The 21,756-nt window shown below is 45.8% G+C and overlaps 1 protein-coding gene across 1 annotated transcript in view; it reads right to left on the reverse strand.

Annotated features, from left to right (window-relative positions):
- Window positions 1-4,645: 4,645 nt before the first annotated feature.
- The window catches only part of corin (corin, serine peptidase), a 71,452-nt gene continuing 54,341 nt past the window's right edge, over window positions 4,646-21,756 (reverse strand). The window contains exons 13-19 of the mRNA XM_046329647.1: window positions 20,474-20,591; window positions 14,590-14,718; window positions 13,893-13,942; window positions 11,785-11,959; window positions 11,426-11,697; window positions 8,900-9,033; window positions 4,646-4,903 (exon numbers count right to left, since the gene is read on the reverse strand). Coding sequence (XP_046185603.1) covers window positions 4,718-4,903; window positions 8,900-9,033; window positions 11,426-11,697; window positions 11,785-11,959; window positions 13,893-13,942; window positions 14,590-14,718; window positions 20,474-20,591 — 1,064 coding nt within the window. The 3' untranslated portion in view covers window positions 4,646-4,717. The remainder of the gene's footprint in view (window positions 4,904-8,899; window positions 9,034-11,425; window positions 11,698-11,784; window positions 11,960-13,892; window positions 13,943-14,589; window positions 14,719-20,473; window positions 20,592-21,756) is intronic.

The following is a 21,756-nucleotide window of genomic DNA, read 5'->3' on the forward strand; positions in this document are numbered from 1 at the left end:
GTGTGTGTGTGTGTGTGTTCATGGTGTGTGTATGTGTGTGTGTGTGTGTGTGTGTGTGTGTGTGTGTATGTATGTATGTATGTATGTATGTGTGTGTGTGTGTGTGTGTGTGTGTGTGTGTGTGTGTGTGTGTGTGTGTGTGTGTGTGTGTGTGTGTGTGTGTGTGTGTGTGTGTGTGTGTGTGTGTGTGTGTGTGTGTTCATGGTGTGTGTGTTCATGGTGTGTGTGTGTGTGTTCATGGTGTGTGTGTGTGTGTTCATGGTGTGTGTGTGTGTTCATGGTGTGTGTGTGTGTGTTCATGGTGTGTGTGTGTGTTCATAGTGTGTGTGTGTGTTCATAGTGTGTGTGTGTGTTCATAGTGTGTGTGTGTGTTCATAGTGTGTGTGTGTGTTCATGGTGTGTGTGTGTGTGTGTGTGTGTGTGTGTGTGTGTGTGTGTGTGTGTGTGTGTGTGTGTGTGTGTGTGTGTGTGTGTGTGTGTGTGTGTGTGTGTGTGTCATGGTGTGTGTGTGTGTGTTCATGGTGTGTGTGTTCATGGTGTGTGTGTGTTCATGGTGTGTGTGTTCATGGTGTGTGTGTTCATGGTGTGTGTGTTCATGGTGTGTGTGTATTCATGGTGTGTGTGTGTGTGTGTTCATGGTTTGTGTGTATTCATGGTGTGTGTGTATTCATGGTGTGTGTGTTCATGGTGTGTGTGTTCATGGTGTGTGTGTTCATGGTGTGTGTGTGTATTCATGGTGTGTGTGTATTCATGGTGTGTGTGTGTGTGTGTTCATGGTGTGTGTGTGTATTCATGGTGTGTGTGTGTGTTCATGGTGTGTGTGTTCATAGTGTGTGTGTGTTCATGGTGTGTGTGTATTCATGGTGTGTGTGTATTCATGGTGTGTGTGTGTGTGTGTGTGTGTGTGTGTGTGTGTGTGTGTGTGTGTGTGTGTGTGTGTGTGTGTGTTCATGGTGTGTGTGTGTGTGTGTGTGTTCATGGTGTGTGTGTGTGTTCATGGTGTGTGTGTGTGTTCATAGTGTGTGTGTGTGTTCATAGTGTGTGTGTGTGTTCATGGTGTGTGTGTGTTCATGGTGCGTGTGTGTGTTCATGGTGTGTGTGTGTGTGTGTGTGTTCATGGTGTGTAATATATGCCATTTAGCAGACGCTTTTATCCAAAGCGACTTACAGTCATGTGTGCATACATTCTACGTATGGGTGGTCCCGGGGATCGAACCCACTACCCTGGCGTTACAAGCGCCATGCTCTACCAACTGAGCTACATGGTGTGTGTGTGTGTGTGTGTGTGTGTGTGTGTGTGTGTGTGTGTGTGTGTGTGTGTGTGTGTGTGTGTGTGTGTGTGTGTGTGTGTGTTTGTTCATGGTGTGTGTGTGTGTCCATGGTGTGTGTGTGTGTTCATGGTGTGTGTGTGTGTTCATGGTGTGTGTGTGTGTTCATGGTGTGTGTGTGTGTCCATGGTGTGTGTGTGTGTGTGTGTGTGTGTGTGTGTGTGTGTGTGTGTGTGTGTGTGTGTGTGTGTTCATGATGTGTGTGTTCATGGTGTGTGTGTGTGTGTGTTCATGGTGTGTGTGTGTGTGTGTGTTCATGGTGTGTGTGTGTGTGTGTGTTCATGGTGTGTGTGTGTGTGTTCATGGTGTGTGTGTGTGTGTTCATGGTGTGTGTGTGTGTGTTCATGGTGTGTGTGTGTGTTCATAGTGTGTGTGTGTGTGTGTTCATGGTGTGTGTGTGTGTGTGTTCATGGTGTGTGTTCATGGTGTGTGTGTGTGTTCATGGTGTGTGTGTGTGTTCATGGTGTGTGTGTGTGTGTTCATGGTGTGTGTGTGTGTTCATGGTGTGTGTGTCTTCATGGTGTGTGTGTCTTCATGGTGTGTGTGTCTTCATGGTGTGTGTGTCTTCATGGTGTGTGTGTGTTCATGGTGTGTGTGTGTGTGTGTGCGTGTGTCTTCATGGTGTGTGTGTGTGTGTGTGTGTGTGTGTGTGTGTGTGTGTGTGTGTGTGTGTGTGTGTGTGTGTGTGTGTGTGTGTGTGTGTGTGTCTTCATGGTGTGTGTGTGTGTTCTGGTCATGTGTGTGTGTGTGTGTGTGTCTTCATGGTGTGTGTGTGTGTGTGTGTGTGTGTGTGTGTGTGTGTGTGTGTGTGTGTGTGTGTGTGTGTGTGTGTGTGTGTGTGTGTGTGTGTGTGTGTGTGTGTGTGTGTGTGTGTGTGTGTGTGTGTGTGTGTGTGTGTGTGTGTGTGTGTGTGTGTGTGTGTGTTAGAAACGAGAACATCACAGAGATGAGGTGTGGATATTTTTCCAGTGTTTAATAGTGAGACAGGATATAAAGACATATACATGGGCCCTGTCCCAAATGCACCCAATTCCCTTTCGAGGACTACTGCATTATATAGGGAATAGGGTGTCATTACTACTGCATTATATAGTGAATAGGGTGTCATTACTACTGCATTATATAGGGAATAGGGTGTCATTACTACTGCATTATATAGTGAATAGGGTGCCATTACTACTGCATTATTTGGGAATAGGGTGTCATTACTACTGCATTATATAGGGAATAGGGTGCCATTACTACTGCATTATATAGGGAATAGGGTGTCATTACTACTGCATTATATAGTGAATAGGGTGTCATTACTACTGCATTATAAAGGGAATAGGGTGTCATTACTACTGCATTATATAGTGAATAGGGTGTCATTACTACTGCATTATAAAGGGAATAGGGTGTCATTACTACTGCATTATATAGTGAATAGGGTGTCATTACTACTGCATTATATAGTGAATAGGGTGTCATTACTACTGCATTATATAGTGAATAGGGTGTCATTACTACTGCATTATATAGTGAATAGGGTGTCATTACTACTGCATTATATAGTGAATAGGGTGTCATTACTACTGCATTATATAGGGAATAGGGTGTCATTACTACTGCATTATATAGTGAATAGGGTGTCATTACTACTGCATTATATAGGGAATAGGGTGTCATTACTACTGCATTATATAGGGAATAGGGTGTCATTACTACTGCATTATATAGTGAATAGGGTGTCATTACTACTGCATTATTTAGGGAATAGGGTGTCATTACTACCTCATTACATAGGGAATAGGGTGCCATTACTAAGGATTATATAGGGAATAGGGTGTCATTACTTAGCAAGTAGTGCACTATATAGGGAATAGGGCTCTGGTCTAAAGTAGTGCACTATATAGGGAATAGGGTGCCATTTGGGACGAAGCACTACTGTTACACACAGACACGAGTATGTCAAACAGTTTTAAACATGATCTATCATATATACATACATATATAGCTACAGCATTATCCATGGACAGTACCTTAGTCCTATAGTATACATTATCACTGTGTAGTGACAGGCAAGGGGCCAGAAAGTCCCCGTCAATATAGGGAGTAAAACGTGCTCACACACACACACACACACACACACACAAATACACACACCCCACACACACAAAAATACACATGCCCCACACACACACACTCACCACATACACACAAATACACATGCCCCACACACACACACACTCACCACATACAAAAAGCAGTAGAAAAATACTCTTAGAAAATGTCAAACAACTGGAATGTATCATACAGACATTGAAAGCATAAACACACACACACACACACACACACACACACACACACACACACACACACACACACACACACACACACACACACACACACACACACACACACACACACACACACACACACACACACACACACACAAGTTTAGAACAGACATAAGCACACACACACGTGTTGGGGGAGAGAGGCTATGTGTCAAGTAAAGTGTGTGCAACACGTGTGTTGTGTGTAAGAAGTGTGACAGAGTGGCGATGATGACGTCATCACATCCAACAGACTCCTCCCAAAATACACTTCACTTCCTGTTTGGAATGTTGGGGGACCACAGGAAGAGGAAGGGACTCTCGTTGGTTTTACACTCCTCCGGGGTTGTTGTTGCTCTTCTCCACCCGTTGTTTTCTTTCTCTCAGCGTTTCTGTCACGGGGTGGGGACACACAAAACTGGAACTCACTACGAGGTGCCCCTGTGGCTTGTGGGTCTGCGTACCCACATCCATCCACCTACCATGCTCACCACGAGGTGCCCCTGTGGCTTGTGGGTCTGCGTACCCACATCCATCCACCTACCATGCTCACCACGAGGTGCCCCTGTGGCTTGTGGGTCTGCGTACCCACATCCATCCACCTACCATGCTCACTATGAGGTGCCCCTGTGGCTTGTGGGTCTGCGTACCCACATCCACCCACCCACCATGCTCACTATGAGGTGCCCCTGTGGCTTGTGGGTCTGCGTACCCACATCCATCCAGCCACCCACCATGCTCACTACGAGTTTAGATAGCGAGCCGCTGGACCAACATACCTGGCTAAGTGAGTGACTGTCAGTGACTGGCATTACAAGGGAAAAACTGTCTATCAGTGTAGATGGAAGGTGTGGAGTTCTGTCTGTATCAGTGTAGATGGAAGGTGTGGAGGTCTGTCTATCAGTGTAGATGGAAGGTGTGGAGGTCTGTCTGTATCAGTGTAGATGGAAGGTGTGGAGGTCTGTCTATCAGTGTAGATGGAAGGTGTGGAGGTCTGTCTATCAGTGTAGATGGAAGGTGTGGAGGTTTGTCTGTATCAGTGTAGATGGAAGGTGTGGAGGTTTGTCTGTATCAGTGTAGATGGAAGGTGTGGAGGTAGATCTGTCGTTGTATCCAGGGTGTGAAGTGTGTAACATTAGAGTAGACCCCAGGACCCAGGACTTTGGAGAAACACACACTACCCCAGGACGTCAGGCCATACAGGGTCCATCTCCCACCACTAGGCTCCTCACACACCAGAGGACCACCACTGTCACCCTGGAGGACAGAGACAGGAATAATATAAACCATAATGGTCCTGTAGAAAGTAACGATTGAAATGGCAAGATTGTGTCTGCTAAATTACACACAATGCCTTCAGAAAGTATTCAGACCCCTTCCCCTTTTCCACATGTTGTTACATTACAGCCTTATTCTACAATGGATTAAATTGTTGTTTTTTTGCTCATGGATCTACACACAATACCCCATAATGACATCACAATACCCCATAATGACATCACAATACCCCATAATGACATCACAATACCCCATAATGACATCACAATACCCCATAATGACATCACAATACCCCATAATGACATCACAATGGGAACCCCGAGCTGACAAGGTACAAATCTGTCGTTCTGCCCCTGAACAGGCAGTTAACCCACTGTTCCCAGGCCGTCATTGAAAATAAGAATGTGTTCTTAACTGACTTGCCTGGTTAAATAAAGTTTAAATAAAAAATAAAAAAAAAATAAAAAAATGACATCACAATACCCCATAATGACATCACAATACCCCATAATGACATCACAATACCACATAATGACATCACAATACCCCATAATGACATCACAATACCCCATAATGACATCACAATACCCCATAATGACATCACAATACCCCATAATGACATCACAATGGGAACCCCGAGCTGACAAGGTACAAATCTGTCGTTCTGCCCCTGAACAGGCAGTTAACCCACTGTTCCCAGGCCGTCATTGAAAATAAGAATGTGTTCTTAACTGACTTGCCTGGTTAAATAAAGGTTAAATAATTTTTTTTTTTTTTAATGACATCACAATACCCCATAATGACATCACAATACCCCATAATGACATCACAATACCCCATAATGACATCACAACACCCCATAATGACATCACAATAACCCATAATGACATCACAATACCCCATAATGACATCACAATACCCCATAATGACATCACAATACCCCATAATGACATCACAATGGGAACCCCGAGCTGACAAGGTTCCACTGGATGTCATAGGGTGAATGCACCAATTTGTAAGTCACTCTGGATAAGAGCGTCTGCTAAATGACTTAAATGTAAATGTAAATGTACAAATCTGTCGTTCTGCCCCTGAACAGGCAGTTAACCCCACTGTTCCCAGGCCGTCATTGAAAATAAGAATGTGTTCTTAACTGACTTGCCTGGTTAAATAAAGGTTAAATAATTTTTTTTTTTTTATGACATCACAATACCCCATAATGACATCACAATACCCCATAATGACATCACAATACCCCATAATGACATCACAATACCGCATAATGACATCACAATACATAATGACATCACAATACCGCATAATGACATCACAATACCCCATGACATCACAATACCGCATAATGACATCACAATACCGCATAATGACATCACAATACCCCATAATGACATCACAATGCCCCAAAATGACATCACAATACCCCATAATGACATCACAATACCGCATAATGACATCACAATACCGCATAATGACATCACAATACCGCATAATGACATCACAATACCGCATAATGACATCACAATACCGCATAATGACATCACAATACCGCATAATGACATCACAATACCGCATAATGACATCACAATACCCCATAATGACATCACAATACCCCATAATGACATCACAATACCCCATAATGACATCACAATACCCCATAATGACATCACAATGCCCCATCATGACATCACAAAGTCCCATCATGACATCACAAAGTCCCATAATGACAAAGAGGGAAAAAATGCAAATGTATTACAAATAACCTTACTTACATAAATATTCAGACCCTTTGCTATGAGACTTAACATTTAGCTCAGGTGCATCCTGTTTCCATTGATCATCCTTGAGAAGTTTCTACAACTTGGAGTCCACCTTTGGTGAAGTCAACTGATTGGATATAAGTTTAAAAGGCTTTTAAACGTCTTTGAAATATGGGTGTGGCTATGATCTGTAAATTGAAAGCAGACCACTACCTGAAATCTACTTCACATAATTTAAATAATCCATCCAAATTCTGGCAAGTAGTGAAGGGTTTGGAGTGCAAAAAAAGATACACAGCTTCCTAAACCATTGTTGGTCGACACACAGATTATAACTGAGAGATTCTGAAAGCCTTGAATCAGTACTTTCTAGATGCAGGCAGTTTATTTGAATAGGTCAAAGGTTGAGCTATGAATTTACTGGACACCCCTGTGTACACCAGGTTCTCCTTTTCAGAAGTGTGTAAAACCCTGAAAGAAATTGATGGAAAAAAATCCCCTGGCCCTGATGAACTAGACCCCCGCCTCCTACACCTAGCCGCAGACATCATTGCTCCCCCTTAATATGTATTTATAACCTCACGCTTGATGTTAAGGAAATCCCCAAGTTATGGAAATCTGCTTTTGTGTGGCCTCTCTTGAGGGAGGGGAGATCTGCTTTTGTACGGCCTCATGAGGGAGGGGAGATCTGCTTTTGTACGGCCTCATGAGGGAGGGGAGATCTGCTTTTGTACGGCCTCATGAGGGAGGGGAGATCTGCTTTTGTACGGCCTCATGAGGGAGGGGTCATTAAAAGAAAAATGTTTTTTTTTGTGGTACTGCTTGTGTGTTTATAGATTTGTTTAATGTTGTGTTAGTGTATGTTGTTCCCCCTGCTGCTATTGGACCAGGTCTCTCTTGGAAAAGAGATGTTATCTCAATGAGAAAAACCTGTATAAATAAAATTAAAAATACACCTGTCTATACAAGGTCCCACAGTTGACAGTGCATAACAGAGCAAAAACTAAGACATGGGTCGAAGGAATTGTCCGTAGCGCTCCGAGACAGGATTGTGTCGAGGCACAGATCTGGGGAAGGGTACCAAAACATTTCTGCAGCATTGAAGGTCCCCAAGAACACACTGGCCTCCATCATTCTTAAATGGAAGAAGTTTAGAACCACCAAGACTCTTGCTAGAGCTGGCCTTCCTTGGTCAGGGAGGTGACCAAGAACCCAATGGTCACTCTGACAGAGCTCCAGATATCATCTGTAGAGATGGGAGAACCTTCCAGAAGGACAACCATCTCTGCAGCACTCCACCAATCAGGCCTTTATGGTAGAGTGGCCAGACGGAAGCAACTCCTCAGTATAAGGCACATGACAGCCCGTTTGGGAGTTTGATAAAAGGAAACAAGGTTCTCTGGTCTGATGAAACCAACAGTGAATCACATCTGGAGGAAACCTGGCACCATCCCTACGGTGAAGCATGGTGGTGGCAGCATCATGCTGTAGGGATGTTTGTCCATCGGCAGGGACTGGGAGACTAGTCAGGATTGAGGGAAAGATGGACAAAGCAAAGTACAGAGAGATCCTTGATGAAAACCTGCTCCAGAGCGCTCAGCACCTCAGACTGGGGCGAAGGTTCACCTTCCAACAGGACAACGACCCTGAGCACACAGCCAAGGCAACGCAGCGGTGGCTTCGGGACAAGTCTCTGAATGTCCTTGCGTGGCCCGCCCAGATCCCGGACTTGAACCCGATTGAACATCTCTGGAGAGACCTGAAAATAGCTGTGCAGCGACGCTCCCCATCCAACCTGACAGAGCTTGAGAGGATCTGCAGAGAAGAATGGGAGAAACTCCCCAAATACAGGTGTGCCAAGCTTGTAGTGTCATACCCAAGAAGACTGGAGGCTATAATCGCTGCCAAAGGTGCTTCATCAAAGTACTGAGTAAAGGGTCTAAATACTGATGTAAATGTGATATTTCAGTTTTTATAAATGTGATTTTTTTTTTGATTGATGAGGAAAAAAACAATTTCAAACATTTTAGAGTAAGGCTGTCCCGTAACAAAATGTGGAAAAAGTCAAGTGGTCTGAATACCTTCCGAATGCGCTGTGTTGTAGATGTGGGACGACTAAGACCAGTCTATTGTATGTCAATTAGCCTTATTGTCTGGTGTGTGGGGAAAAAGTCAGAAGTGCCCTCCTCCTGTTACTCACCATGCAAGAGTCCACAGTGCCAGCCTCGTATCCAGCACACAGCATCCTGGTGGTGATGGTCTTCATATCAAAGTAACTCTGACACTGAGACAGACTGATGATCCTTACTTCTCCCTCCTGGAGTTTGAAGGGCACTATGGAGAGAGAGAGAAAGAGAAAGAGAGAAAGAGAGAGAGAGAGAGAGAGAAAGAGAGAGAGAAAGAGAGAGAAAGAGAGAGAGAAAGAGAGAGGAAGAGAGAGAGAGAGAAAGAGAGAAAGAATGAGAGAAAGAGAAAGAGAGAGATAGAGTTAGGTGAAATACCACAGTGTGCAGTCATAGATTTGAGAGAGACACAGAGAGAGAGGGAGAGTATTACTGTGTGTGTATATACAGTATGTATATATATATTTTTTTATTTTACCTTTTTTTAACTAGGCAAGTCAGTTAATTAAAACTTACTATGGCTGGGGGCAGTATTGAGTAGCTTGGAAGAAAAAGGTGCCCAGAGTAAACTGCCTGCTACTCAGTCCCCGTTGCTAATATATGCATATAATTAGTAGATTTGGATAGAAAACACCCTGAAGTTTCTAAAACTGTTTGAATAATGTTGTGAGTATAACAGAACTCATTTGGCAGGCAAAAACCTGAGAAAAAAATCTAACCAGGAAGTGGGAAATCTGAGGTTGGTCGTCTCACAACTCAGCCCTTATTGAAGATACAATGGGATACAATGGGATATTGGTCATGTTGCACTTCCTAAGGCTTCCACTAGATGTCAACAGTCTTTGGAATCTTATTCGATGCTTCTACTGTGAAGTGCATTGTGTAACATGAAGTCCCATGAGTGTCATCTGATGAAGATCCTCAAAGCTTAGTCATTCATTCTATCTCTATTTCTGATTTTTGTGACTCCACTCTTTGGCTGTAAAAATGGCTGTGCTTTTCTGTGACTTGGCTCTGACCTAACATAATCGGTTGTGCTGCTTTCGCTGTAAAGCCTATTTGAAATCGGACACTGTGGTGGGATTAACAACAAGATTACCTTTAAAATGGTATAAGATACATGTATGTTTGAGGAATTTTAATTATGAGATTTCTGTTGTTTGAATTTGGTGCCCTGCACTTTCACTGGCTGTTGTCATATCGATCCCGTTAGCGGGATCTCAGCCCTAAGAAGTTGTTAAGAACAAATTCTTATTTTCAATGACGGCCTACCAGGGAACAGTGGGTTAACTGCCTTGTTCAGAGGCAGAACGACAGATTTGTACCTTGTCAGCTCGGGTTTTTGAACTTGCAACCTTTCGGTTACTAGTCCAACGCTCTAACCACTAGGATAGAGATAGAATTACTGTGTATGTATGTACAGTATGTATGGTGATGGTGATAAAGCATTACTGTGTGTGTATATATAGTATGTATGGTCATAGAGAGAAATAATTACTGTGTGTGTGTATACAGTATGTATGGTGATAGAGAGAACGTATTACTGTGTGTGTATGTATACAGTATGTATGGTGATAGAGAGAAAGTATTACTGTGTGTGTGTATACAGTATGTATGGTGATAGAGAGAACGTATTACTGTGTGTGTATGTATACAGTATGTATGGTGATAGAGAGAAAGTATTACTGTGTGTGTGTATATACAGTATGTATGGTGATAGAGAGAAAGTATTACTGTGTGTGTATATACAGTATGTATGGTGATAGAGAGAAAGTATTACTGTGTATGTATATATACAGTATGTATGGTGATAGAGAGAAAGTATTACTGTGTGTGTGTATATACAGTATGTATGGTGATAGAGAGAAAGTATTACTGTGTGTGTGTATATACAGTATGTATGGTGATAGAGATAAAAGTATTACTGTGTGTGTATATATACAGTATGTATGGTGATAGAGATAAAATTATTACTGTGTGTGTATATATACAGTTTGTATGGTGATAGAGAGAAAGTATTACTGTGTGTGTATATATACAGTTTGTATGGTGATAGAGAGAAAGTATTAGTGTGTGTGTATATATACAGTATGTATGGTGATAGAGATAAAAGTATTACTGTGTGTGTATATATACAGTATGTATGGTGATAGAGATAAAATTATTACTGTGTGTGTATATATACAGTTTGTATGGTGATAGAGAGAAAGTATTACTGTGTGTGTATATATACAGTTTGTATGGTGATAGAGAGAAAGTATTAGTGTGTGTGTATATATACAGTATGTATGGTGACAGAGAGAAAGTATTACTGTGTGTGTATATATACAGTATGTATAGTGATAGAGATAAAATGTTACTGTGTGTGTATATATACAGTATGTATGGTGATAGAGATAAAGTATTACTGTGTGTGTATATATACAGTATGTATGGTGATAGAGAGAAAGTATTACTGTGTGTGTATATATACAGTATGTATGGTGATAGAGAGAAAGTATTACTGTGTGTGTATATATACAGTTTGTATGGTGTTAGAGATAAAGTATTACTGTGTGTGTATATATACAGTATGTATGGTGAACTGTAGGTATCAAACTCACTCCTGTTACCCATGTGACCCCATCCAGTAATATAACAGTAGGTATCAGGCTGCGGTAACTGTCCGTTACCGGGAAGACACACCGGTCGAACGTAACTGGTAACCTCCACCTCCCTGTCCAGCTCAACCACGCTGATGTCATAGTCCACCACGGCCCGGTTATAGCGAGGGTGAACAATGATGGACTCTACACCTCTGGTCTGTAGGTAGGGGGACGGGTGGTCCAGGTTGTTGATGCCCAGGACTACCTTCCATAGGTCTGCACTCTCACGTCTGGAGAAGAGAGGAAGAAAGATGAAAGTTAGACGTGAGGAAGGGAGGAGAGAGATCAGAGTAATGTAGAATGAAAGAATACCTCACCCTTCAAAGCAGTGAGCGACAGTAAGGGCCCATTTCTTCCCAATGAGGACGCAACCACAGATATGTCCACTAGGATCTGATTGGAGAGAACACTGCCAAGGCCACCTCCCTGGCCTGGACACCCTGCCACCCAGAATACGCTTATACAGACGCACGGCCGGGCGCAGGCCACAGTCTGGAGGGAGGAGAGAGTTAGACTGTAGACAACACTACCAGGTTATAGTCTGGAGGGAGGAGAGAGAGAGTTAGACAGGTGACAACACTACCAGGCCACAGTCTGGAGGGAGGAGAGAGTTAGACTGTAGACAACACTACCAGGTTATAGTCTGGAGGGAGGAGATAGTTAGACTGTAGAAAACACTACTAGGCTATAGTCTGGAGGGAGGAGATAGTTAGACTGTAGAAAACACTACTAGGCTATAGTCTGGAGGGAGGAGAGAGAGAGTTAGACAGGTGACAACACTACCAGGCCACAGTCTGGAGGGAGGAGATAGTTAGACTGTAGAAAACACTACTAGGCTATAGTCTGGAGGGAGGAGAGAGTTAGACTGTAGAAAACACTACTAGGCTATAGTCTGGAGGGAGGAGATAGTTAGACTGTAGAAAACACTACTAGGCTATAGTCTGGAGGGAGGAGATAGTTAGACTGTAGAAAACACTACTAGGCTATAGTCTGGAGGGAGGAGAGAGTTAGACTGGTGACAACACTACCAGGCTATAGTCTGGAGGGAGGAGATTTAAACTGTAGACAACACTACCAGGCTACAGTCTGGAGCAAGGAGAGTTAGACTGTAGACAACACTACCAGGCTATAGTCTGGAGAGAGGAGATTTAAACTGTAGACAACACTACCAGGCTACAGTCTGGAGGGAGGAGATTTAAACTGTAGACAACACTACCAGGCTACAGTCTGGAGGGAGGAGAGTTAGACTGTAGACAACACTACCAGGCTACAGTCTGGAGGGAGGAGAGAGTTAGACTGTAGAAAACACTACCAGGCTACAGTCTGGAGGGAGGAGAGAGTTAGACTGTAGACAACACTACCAGGCTACAGTCTGGAGGGAGGAGAGAGTTAGACTGTAGACAACACTACCAGGCTACAGTCTGGAGGGAGGAGATTTAAACTGTAGACAACACTACCAGACTACAGTCTGGAGCGAGGAGAGTTAGACTGGAGACAACACTACCAGGCTATAGGCAGGAGGGAGGAGAGTTAGACTGTAGACAACACTACCAGGCTACAGTCTGGAGGGAGGAGAGAGAGAGTTAGACTGTAGACAACACTACCAGGCTATAGTCTGGAGGGAGTAGAGTTAGACTGTAGACAACACTACCAGGCTATAGTCTGGAGGGAGGAGAGAGTTAGACTGTAGAAAACACTACCAGGCTACAGTCTGGAGGGAGGAGAGAGTTAGACTGTAGACAACACTACCAGGCTACAGTCTGGAGGGAGGAGAGTTAGACTGTAGACAACACTACCAGGCTATAGTCTGGAGGGAGGAGAGTTAGACTGTAGACACCACTACCAGGCTATAGTCTGGAGGGAGGAGAGTTAGACTGTAGACAACACTACCAGGCTATAGTCTGGAGGGAGTAGAGTTAGACTGTAGACAACACTACCAGGCTATAGTCTGGAGGGAGGAGAGAGTTAGACTGTAGAAAACACTACCAGGCTACAGTCTGGAGGGAGGAGAGAGTTAGACTGTAGACAACACTACCAGGCTACAGTCTGGAGGGAGGAGAGTTAGACTGTAGAAAACACTACTAGGCTACAGTCTGGAGGGAGGAGATTTAAACTGTAGACAACACTACCGGGCTACAGTCTGGAGGGAGGAGAGTTAGACTGTAGACAACACTACCAGGCTATAGTCTGGAGGGAGGAGAGTTAGACTGTAGACAACACTACCAGGCTACAGTCTGGAGGGAGGAGAGTTAGACTGTAGACAACACTACCAGGCTATAGTCTGGAGGGAGGAGAGTTAGACTGTAGACAACACTACCAGGCTACAGTCTGGAGGGAGGAGAGTTAGACTGTAGACAACACTACCAGGCTATAGTCTGGAGGGAGGAGAGTTAGACTTTTTGCCACCTAGCAGACATTGTCTCACCTTCTTTGGTGCAGTGTAGAGACACTCTCTTCCTGGAGAAACAGGCATGTCTGGAGACAGAGAGAGAACACTTTTACTGTCCGTGTCTCTGGGTCCCCCCAGGTGTGGGGCCCCGTTTCTCTGGGTCCCCCCAGGTGTGGGGCCTTGTTACTCTGGGTCCCCCCAGGTGTGGGGCCTTGTTTCTCTGGGTCCCCCCAGGTGTGGGGCCTTGTTTCTCTGGGTCCCCCCAGGTGTGGGGCCTTGTTTCTCTGGGTCCCCCCAGGTGTGGGGCCTTGTTTCTCTGGGTCCCCCCAGGTGTGGGGCCCCGTGTCTCTGGGTCCCCCCAGGTGTGGGGCCTTGTTTCTCTGGGTCCCCCCAGGTGTGGGGCCTTGTTTCTCTGGGTCCCCCCAGGTGTGGGGCCTTGTTTCTCTGGGTCCCCCAGGTGTGGGGCCTTGTTTCTCTGGGTCCCCCCATGCATGTGGTTGGTGGGTGTGTATATATGTGTGTGTGTGTGTGTGTGTGTGTGTGTGTGTGTGTGTGTGTGTGTGTGTGTGTGTGTGTGTGTGTGTGTGTGTGTGTGTGTGTGTGTGTGTGTGTGTGTGTGTGTGTGTGTGTGTGTGTGTGTGTGTGTGTGTGTGTGTGTGTGTGTGTGTGTGTGTGTGTGTGTGTGTGTGTGTGTGTGTGTGTGTGTGTGTGTGTGTGGTGGGTGTGTTCCTACCCTCTCTTTTCCAGTAGGCCCTGTAGAGCCGAGCCGTTCCTCTGTCTCCAGTCAGGGTGAACATGAAGCCACCTCCTCCTCCCTGGAACACTGGGAGGGTCTGGAACCAGAATTACTGATGCTGGGGCTCTGGAGGAAAACACAGGAGATAACCACACACCAGGAGATATACACACACACCAGGAGATAACCACACACACACACCAGGAGATAACCACACACACACACACCAGGAGATAACCACACACACACACCAGGAGATAACCACACACACACACCAGGAGATAACCACACACACACACACACCAGGAGATAACCACACACACACACACACCAGGAGATAACCACACACACACCAGGTGATAACCACACACACACACCATGGGATAACCACACACACACACCAGGAGATAACCACACACACACACCAGGAGATAACCACACACTAGGAGATAACCACACACCAGGAGATAACCACACACACACACCAGGAGATAACCACACACACACACACCAGGAGATAACCACACACACACACCAGGAGATAACCACACACACACACCAGGAGATAACCACACACACACACACACCAGGAGATAACCACACACACACACCAGGAGATAACCACACACACACCAGGTGATAACCACACACACACACCATGGGATAACCACACACACACACCATGGGATAACCACACACACACACCAGGAGATAACCACACACACACACCAGGAGATAACCACACACTAGGAGATAACCACACACACACACCAGGAGATAACCACACACACCAGGAGATAACCACACACACCAGGAGATAACCACACACCAAGAGATAACCACACACCAGGAGATAACCACACACCAGGAGATAACCACACACACACACACCAGGAGATAACCACACGCACACACCAGGAGATAACCACACACACACACACCAGGAGATAACCACACACACACACGCCAGGAGATAACCACACACACACACACACACCAGGAGATAACCACACACCAAGAGATAACCACACACCAGGAGATATCCACACACATACACCAGGAGATAACCACACACACACACACCAGGAGATAAACACACACCAGGAGATATCCACACACCAGGAGATAATCACACACCAGGAGATAACCACACACCAGGAGATATCCACACACCAGGAGATAACCACACACACACACCAGGAGATATCCACACACACACACACACCAGGAGATAACCACACACACACACACCAGGAGATAACCACACACACCAGGAGATAACCACACACACCAGGAGATATCCACACACACACACCAGGAGATATCCACACACACACACCAGGAGATATCCACACACACACACAGGAGATAACCACACACAGGAGATAACCACACACCAGGAGATAACCACACACCAGGAGATAACCACACACCAGGAGATAACCACACACCAGGAGATAACCACACACACACACACCAGGAGATAACCACACACACACACACCAGGAGATAACCACACACACACACACCAGGAGATAACCACACACACCAGGAGATAACCACACAAACACACACCAGGAGATAACCACACACACCAGGAGATAACCACACACACACACACACCAGGAGATAACCACACACACACACACCATGAGATAACCACACACACACACACCAGGAGATAACCACACACACACACACACACCAGGAGATAACCACACACACACACACACACCAGGAGATAACCACACACACACACACACACCAGGAGATAACCACACACACACACACACCAGGAGATAACCACACACACACACACACCAGGAGATAACCACACACACACACACACCAGGAGATAACCACACACACACACACCAGGAGATAACCACACACACACACACCATGAGATAACCACACACACACACACACCAGGAGATAACCACACACACACACACACACACACCAGGAGATAACCACACACACACCAGGAGATATCCACACACCAGGAGATAACCACACACACACACCAGGAGATATCCACACACACACACACACCAGGAGATATCCACACACACACACACACACACCAGGAGATAACCACACACACACACCAGGAGATAACCACACACACACACACCAGGAGATAACCACACACACACACCAGGAGATATCTACACACACACACCAGGAGATATCCACACACACACACACCAGGAGATATCCACACACACACACACCAGGAGATAACCACACACCAGGAGATAACCACACACCAGGAGATAACCACACACCAGGAGATAACCACACACCAGGAGATAACCACACACCAGGAGATAACCACACACCAGGAGATAACCACACACACACACACCAGGAGATAACCACACACACACACACCAGGAGATAACCACACACACACACACACACCAGGAGATAACCACACACACCAGGAGATAACCACACACACACACACACCAGGAGATAACCACACACACACACACCATGAGATAACCACACACACACACCAGGAGATAACCACACACACACACACACCAGGAGATAACCACACACACACACACACACCAGGAGATAACCACACACACACACACCAGGAGATAACCACACACACACACACACACACACACCAGGAGATAACCACACACACACACACCAGGAGATAACCACACACACACACACCATGAGATAACCACACACACACACACACCAGGAGATAACCACACACACACACACACACACCAGGAGATAACCACACACACACCAGGAGATAACCACACACACACACACACCAGGAGATAACCACACACACACACCAGGAGATAACCACACACACACACACCAGGAGATAACCACAAACACCAGGAGAATACCACACACCAGGAGATAACCACACACCAGGAGATAACCACACACATACACCAGGAGATAACCACACACACACACAGCAGGAGATAACCACACACCAGGAGATATCCACACACCAGGAGATATCCACACACCAGGAGATAACCACACACACACCAGGAGATATCCACACACACACACACACCAGGAGATAACCACACACACACCAGGAGATAACCACACACACCAGGAGATAACCACACACACACACCAGGAGATAACCACACACACCAGGAGATAACCACACACACCAGGAGATAACCACACACACACACCAGGAGATAACCACACACACACACCAGGAGATAACCACACACACACACCAGGAGATAACCACACACACACCAGGAGATAACCACACACACACCAGGAGATAACCACACACACACACCAGGAGATAACCACACACACACATCAGGAGATAACCACACACACCAGGAGATAACCACACACACCAGGAGATAACCACACACACACACCAGGAGATAACCACACACACACACCAGGAGATAACCACACACACACACCAGGAGAATACCACACACCAGGAGATAACCACACACCAGGAGATAACCACACACATACACCAGGAGATAACCACACACACACACCAGGAGATAACCACACACCAGGAGATATCCACACACCAGGAGATAACCACACACCAGGAGATATCCACACACCAGGAGATAACCACACACACACCAGGAGATATCCACACACACACACACCAGGAGATAACCACACACACACCAGGAGATAACCACACACACCAGGAGATAACCACACACACCAGGAGATAACCACACACACACACCAGGAGATAACCACACACACACACCAGGAGATAACCACACACACACACCATGAGATAACCACACACACACACACACACCAGGAGATAACCACACACACACACACCAGGAGATAACCACACACACACACACACACACACACACACACACCAGGAGATAACCACACACACACACACCAGGAGATAACCACACACACACACCAGGAGATAACCACACACACACACACACACCAGGAGATAACCACACACACACACACCAGGAGATAACCACACACACACACACACACACACACACACCAGGAGATAACCACACACACACACCAGGAGATAACCACACACACACACCAGGAGATAACCACACACACACACCAGGAGATAACCACACACCAGGAGATAACCACACACACACACACCAGGAGATAACCACACACACACCAGGAGATAACCACACACACCAGGAGATAACCACACACACCAGGAGATAACCACACACACACAGCAGGAGATAACCACACACACACACCAGGAGATAACCACACACCAGGAGATAACCACACACACACCAGGAGATATCCACACACACACACACCAGGAGATAACCACACACACACCAGGAGATAACCACACACACACACCATGGGATAACCACACACACACACACACACCAGGAGATAACCACACACACACACCAGGAGATAACCACACACACACACACACACACACACACACCAGGAGATAACCACACACACACACCAGGAGATAACCACACACACCAGGAGATAACCACACACACACACACACACACCAGGAGATAACCACACACACCAGGAGATAACCACACACACACACCAGGAGATAACCACACACACACACCAGGAGATAACCACACACACACCATGAGATAACCACACACACACACACACACACCAGGAGATAACCACACACACACACACCAGGAGATAACCACACACACACACACACACACACACACACAGGAGATAACCACACACACACAGCAGGAGATAACCACACACACACACCAGGAGATAACCACACACACACACCAGGAGATAACCACACACCAGGAGATAACCACACACACACACCAGGAGATATCCACACACACACACCAGGAGATAACCACACACACCAGGAGATAACCACACACCAGGAGATGTGGTCCTTCTGTAGCTCAGTTGGTAGAGCATGGTGCTTGTAACGCCAGGGTAGTGGGTTCGATTCCCGGGACCACCCATACGTAGAATGTATTCACACTTACATAACTGTAAGTCGCTTTGGATAAAAGCGTCTGCTAAATGGCATATATTATTATATTATTATTATTATTATTATAACCACACACCAGGAGATATCCACACACCAGGAGATAACCACACACACACCAGGAGATAACCACACACACACCAGGAGATAACCACACACACACACCAGGAGATAACCACACACACACACCAGGAGATAACCACACACCAGGAGATAACCACACACCAGGAGATAACTACACACCAGGAGATAACCACACACCAGGAGATAACCACACACACACACCAGGAGATAACCACACACACACCAGGAGATAACCACGCACACACACACCAGGAGATAACCACACACACACACACACACACACTAGGAGATAACCACACACACACACACACACACCAGGAGATAACCACACACACACACCAGGAGATAACCATGCACACACACACCAGGAGATAACCACACACACACACACTAGGAGATAACCACACACACACAAACACCAGGAGATAACCACACACACCAGGAGATAAATACACACACCAGCCCCGTGTCTGTGTGTCTGTAGCCCCGTGTCTGTAGCCCCGTGTCTGTAGCCCCGTGTCTGTAGCCCCGTGTCTGTGTGTCTGTAGCCCCGTGTCTGTAGCCCCGTGTCTGTGTGTCTGTAGCCCCGTGTCTGTAGCCCCGTGTCTGTGTGTCTGTAGCCCCGTGTCTGTGTGTCTGTAGCCCCGTGTCTGTAGCCCCGTGTCTGTAGACCCGTGTCTGTAGACCCGTGTCTGTAGACCCGTGTCTGTAGACCCGTGTCTGTAGACCCGTGTCTGTAGACCCGTGTCTGTAGCCGTAGATAACTACTGACCTTACCCTAGGCCGAGCTGAGAGCAGGTCAGTTGACTGAGGTCCATCGTCCAGTCATCCCCACAGACATGGTAATCTACTGCTGTCCTGAAGACGGTCACTACCGACCCCTCCGACAGAGAGACTGGACGGGAGGGTAGAGGGATGGGGGTGTATAGGGATGGATGGGGTGTAGAGGGATGGATGGGGGTGTAGAGGGATGGATGGGGGTGTAGAGGGATGGATGGGGGTGTAGAGGGATGGATGGGGTGTAGAGGGATGGATGGGGGTGTAGAGGGATGGATGGTGGTGTAGAGGGATGGATGGGGTGTAGAGGGATGGATGGGGGTGTAGAGGGATGGATGGGGTGTAGAGGGATGGGATGGGGTGTAGAGGGATGGATGGGGGTGTAGAGGGATGGATGGGGTGTAGAGGGATGGATGGGGGTGTAGAGGGATGGATGGGGGTGTAGAGGGATGGATGGGGTGTAGAGGGATGGATGGGGTGTAGAGGGATGGATGGGGTGTAGAGGGATGGATGGGGTGTAGAGGGATGGGGTGTAGAGGGATGGATGGGGTAGAGGGATGGATGGGGTGTAGAGGGATGGGGGTGTAGAGGGATGGATGGGGTGTAGAGGGATGGGGGTGTAGAGGGATGGTGGTGTAGAGGGATGGTGGTGTAGAGGATGGTGGTGTAGAGGGATGGTGGTGTAGAGGATGGTTGGGGCGATAATGGATGATGGGGCGATAATGGATCATAATGGACGATGGGGAGATAATGGATAATGGGGAAATAATGGATGATGGGGTGATAATGGAGAGATGGGGTGATAATGGAGGGATGGGGTGATAACGGAGGGATGGGGTGATAACGGAGGGATGGGTGTGATAATGGAGAGATGGGGTGATAATGGATGGAGATGGAAGGACAATGAGTGGAAAGCTGTTCTAATCTCTTCAATTCTAAGTCGTTGAATTATATATAATATATATATAATATACAGTTGAATTATATACAATATATATAATATAAAGTTGAATTATATATAATATATATATAATATACAGTTGAATTATATATAATATATATATAATATACAGTTGAATTATATATAATATATATATAATATACAGTTGAATTATATATAATATATATATAATATACAGTTGAATTATATATAATATATATATAATATACAGTTGAATTATATATAATATATATATAATATACAGTTGAATTATATACAATATATATACAATATATACAATATATATATAATATACAGTTGAATTATATATATATATATATAT

The sequence above is a fragment of the Oncorhynchus gorbuscha genome, linkage group LG25 (assembly GCF_021184085.1).
Source record: "Oncorhynchus gorbuscha isolate QuinsamMale2020 ecotype Even-year linkage group LG25, OgorEven_v1.0, whole genome shotgun sequence".
Taxonomy (NCBI): domain Eukaryota; kingdom Metazoa; phylum Chordata; class Actinopteri; order Salmoniformes; family Salmonidae; genus Oncorhynchus; species Oncorhynchus gorbuscha.